Source organism: Mauremys mutica, chromosome 12 (genome assembly GCF_020497125.1).
Source record: "Mauremys mutica isolate MM-2020 ecotype Southern chromosome 12, ASM2049712v1, whole genome shotgun sequence".
Lineage (NCBI taxonomy): Eukaryota > Metazoa > Chordata > Testudines > Geoemydidae > Mauremys > Mauremys mutica.
This window is the reverse complement of record NC_059083.1, coordinates 52,718,207-52,722,151: the sequence shown is the minus strand read 5'-3', so window position 1 is coordinate 52,722,151 and position 3,945 is coordinate 52,718,207. Positions and strand designations below refer to the sequence as shown.

The window sequence follows — 3,945 nt, the reverse complement described above, 5'->3', positions numbered from 1 at the left end:
TTTCCAATTAAGGCAGTAGCAAGTATCAGCTTTAGCCACAAAAGGGGAATGTCATCAACCCAAGACATAGTATGTCCTCACATTCCCCAAAGCAATGCCTATTGGCATGAGCTAGGGCCCTACTAGAGATAAACTTTCTTGCTCGTTAAGCCAGATATATTCCTTCACAGATCAGTGACTCCATCTGAATTCATTTGTACAATATATATTAACTGATGACTTTTCTCAGGGCTTCCTTCACCTCTTTGTTTCGCAGGCTGTAGATGAGGGGGTTGAGCATGGGAGTCAGGACTGTGTAGAAGACAGAGAACACTTTGTTCAGGGCTTTCAGTGTATTGTTTTTTGGTAGCAGATACACAGTCATTAGGGTCCCATAGAAAATTGTAACCACAATGAGGTGAGAGGAGCAGGTGGAAAAGGCCTTTTGCCTCCCGGTGGTGGAAGGGATTCTGAGGATAGTAGCAATGATACAAACATAGGATGTCACAGTTAATAGAAATGGGCAAGGTGTGTTTATGGAGGCGAGTATGAAACTAACCAGTGTGATTATGCTGGTGTCACTGCAGGAGAGTTTTAGCATTGGAGAAAAATCACAAAAGAAATGGTCAATTTCATTGGGGCCACAGAATGTTAATTGCAACATAAACCACATCGTTATTACACAAGTTAGAAATCCGCTTATCCAAGATCCCGCCGCTAGCTGGAGGCACAACCTGCCATTCATCAGGGCTGCATAATGCAGGGGTTTGCATATCGCTAGATACCGATCATAAGACATCACTGCTAGGAGATAACATTCTGTAGTTATCAAACAACCAAAGCAATAAAACTGTGCAAAACAGCCACTGACAGAAATGGTTCTGTCTCCAGTCAGCAGACTGGCCAGTAACCTGGGCAGGATGGTCAAGGTATAGCAGGTCTCCAGGCAGGACAAGTTCCCCAGGAAGAAGTACATGGGGGTGTGAAGGTGCTGATCAGCCACAACTAGGGCAACGATGAGGATGTTCCCTGACATGGTCACAATGTAGATCACCAGGAAAACCAGGAAGAGAAGGAGCTGCGATTCAGGGAGATTCCCGAATCCCAGGAGGATGAATTCTGTGATGATCGTTCGATTGTCCTCTTCTGCTTTGTCTATGAGGTGCATCTAGGTACAAAGGAAAATACTAAAACTCAGAGACAGGACTTTCAAAGGCAGAAACTTCCCATCAGCTTAAGCAAGTGCAGAAGGACAGATATCCAGACGCATTTAGGCATCCAAAGTTGCAGATAGGTGCCTACCGGGTTTTTCAAAAGTACGTAGGCAACCAATGTGCCTTAAGGTCAGATTTTTAAAGCTATTTAGGTGCTCCAGCACACAGCATCACAATGCCCAAGCCTAAATCTTATTTTCCCAGATGTAGGCACCGAAGACTCTACATTCTATTGACAGCCAATGGGATTTAGACTCCTCCATACATAAATCCCTTTTGAAAATGGAATTAAGGCTCCTCAATCAGTTAGGTGTTGTTGCAACACTGAGCTCAGCAACCCCTAAATAGCTTTAAAAATCTGGTCCTGAGGACTTTGCTGAATCAGGACCTTAATTCAAGCTATGCAGTGCCACAAAGGATCTGCTGTTCCTCAAAGGATGCTAGCCCCTGGGAAGTTTTAGCCCACACTAAAAATGGTCAGCGTAGCTAAGAGAGAGTAAAGGAATGGCTTTAACAAGAACGATCTCGCAGCCTTTCCTCACATGAATAAATCCACGAGCTCTAACTCTGATCTCACAAACTAGTTTTTGCAATATTAACTTCTGCCAGAGATCCTCCCATTTTACAGCTGCCCAGGTGAGCTCAGACTCAGTAGCTGTAAATTCTGCATAGACAGACATATAGAGCCTTTATAGTTCAGTTGTTTTCCTAGCAGCACACTGCATGGACTAAGGTCCTTAATCAGCCTTCACTCAGTGACTATTCCCAAATACCCAGAACAATGGAAGTATGCTGGTTACAGACCAAGCAAAATCGTAGCATCTGAGCACCTCACAGTCCTTAATGCAGTGCTTCCCAACGCAGTGTTCGTGGGCACCATGGTGTCCGACGGGGCATTTATTTGCACCCGCCTAGTGCTCAGCAGGGGATAGAAGCCGCGGCCCTGTGTTTGCCAGGCACAGAGAACTCCAGGGTTGCAGAGAAGTCGCAGCCCTGCGCCTGCCGGGCACACAGAACTCCGGGGCCCGCCTAGTGCCCATCAGGGAAGAGATGCCAGGGCCGCCTGCCAGGCACCTGCTTGCTCCACTGGTGCCTGGAGCCGGCCCTGTATGTGAGTATTCTTCCTGCACTGATACTGCTGTTTTCTTGTGCTTTGCAATTTATTATTTTTTTTAACATTTTGCTCCAAAATGAGTGGTTCAAATAAGAGACAACGTATGTATTATTTCAACCCAGAGTGGGAAGAATATTAAATATGATGTTTTTCGTATTATTTAATGTACAAATACAAAATAAGCCTTGAAAAATTGTTGGCGCCCACCACACTCTTCTGAAAACATGAATGTGCTACTGGCCACAAAAAGGTTGGGGGCCACTGCCTTAATAATGTATTTATCCTCACAATGCCACAGTGAGATTGGAAAAAGTTTCTGTGCCCATTGTACAGATGGAGAACTGAGGCCCAGAGGGTCAATTTGATAAGGTACTTAGTGCCTAGAAATGCAGATCAGTGCCCAGTAGGATTTTACAAAGTCCTTCATCAGCCTCAGTGCCTAACTCCCATTCAAGCCAAAGGATATTAGATGCCTAACCTGCTTAGATGCTTTTCAGCATTCTACTTGGTGCCTGTCTACATCATTTGGTGCCTCAACACCTTTGAAATCTGGCCTAAGCAATTCCCCCAAAGGGCCCCAGGGAGCCTGCTGGAGAACAGAGAATTGACCCCACGTGTCCAACATCCCAGGTTAGCCCCCTACCCAAATCTATCCAGAGCTATAGCTTGCCACATTATTCAGAATCCTGAATTACTCAATGATCTCTTATGACAGTGAGTTCCAGGAGACAAATACACATTGTGTAAAAAGAAAATTGTTTCACGTCTGAGTGCTAAAGGTGTTGTCTGTTAAGTTGATTGGGTCATTCTTGATTTGTAGGTGCACCTGATGGAGTTTCTCTGTCCCATTCATTAGTCCTTAACAACTCACATACCCCACCCCATTCATCTCCTCTTTCAGTGAAACTCCCTGAGTCTTTTCTGAGGCTGGGATATTCAAAGGGACCTAAAGAAATTAGATACCATTGAAAAATCGAGGGGAGTTGGTCACCTGACTCCCCTGAAATTCTCAGCCCCATTAAACTCTGCCCATCCATGCATCTGCTTCTCTTCCCACGCTCCGCTCCATACCCAGCCCCATGCAGTAAATGGGAAAAGAAGAGGCGCTCTCTCCTCTCTTCCCCCAGCTCTGGGACAGCAGGTGCAGCTCAGGAGCCTGAATGTGAGCACCAGCAGAGCAGGGCGTGAGCATGCTCTCCTCATGCTAATGCCTGAGACACTGAGAGCAGGACCTTGACTAGCAGCGCAGCTGGGAAACTCCCTCTGCCTAGTGTCCTTCCCCGTGCACAAAAGGAATGCCCCAAGCAGGCACATACAGACCCCTGTCCCTCTCCTCCCCTCCTTGGCACCCTGAGACACACTCTACCCCAGGTGCACTCTGCAGCCCAGCTGAAGAGTGAGAGTGTCTGGGCCTGGATTTTGTGTAGCATCCCGGGTGCAACAGAACAGCTGGAACTCAATGCTCCCAGTGTTGCAGTTCAGCCCTGTTTGGGGTGGGGGAGGATGAGACCTATCAAGAGCAGAATAGGAAGTGTGAGGGAGCAGGATATGCACAGCTACGGTGTGCGCCTGAGAGACAGCTCTGGCTGTGCTCCTTCCCACTACTGCACCGTTTCCTCCCTATGTGATAGCCTCAGG

At 46.9% G+C, this 3,945-nt stretch overlaps 1 protein-coding gene across 1 annotated transcript; it reads right to left on the bottom strand.

Annotated features, from left to right (window-relative positions):
• Nucleotides 1-208: 208 nt before the first annotated feature.
• Nucleotides 209-1,147, bottom strand: LOC123347066 (olfactory receptor 10A7-like). Its single transcript, XM_044984513.1, has one exon. The coding sequence runs from the start codon at nucleotides 1,145-1,147 to the stop codon at nucleotides 209-211; it is 939 nt and encodes a 312-aa protein (XP_044840448.1).
• Between the last annotated feature and the right edge of the window lie 2,798 nt (nucleotides 1,148-3,945).

Excerpts from the sequence above, each read along its gene's own strand:
- LOC123347066 (XM_044984513.1), bottom strand. The coding sequence starts at position 1,147 with ATGCACCTCATAGACAAAGCAGAAGAGGACAATCGAACGATCATCACA.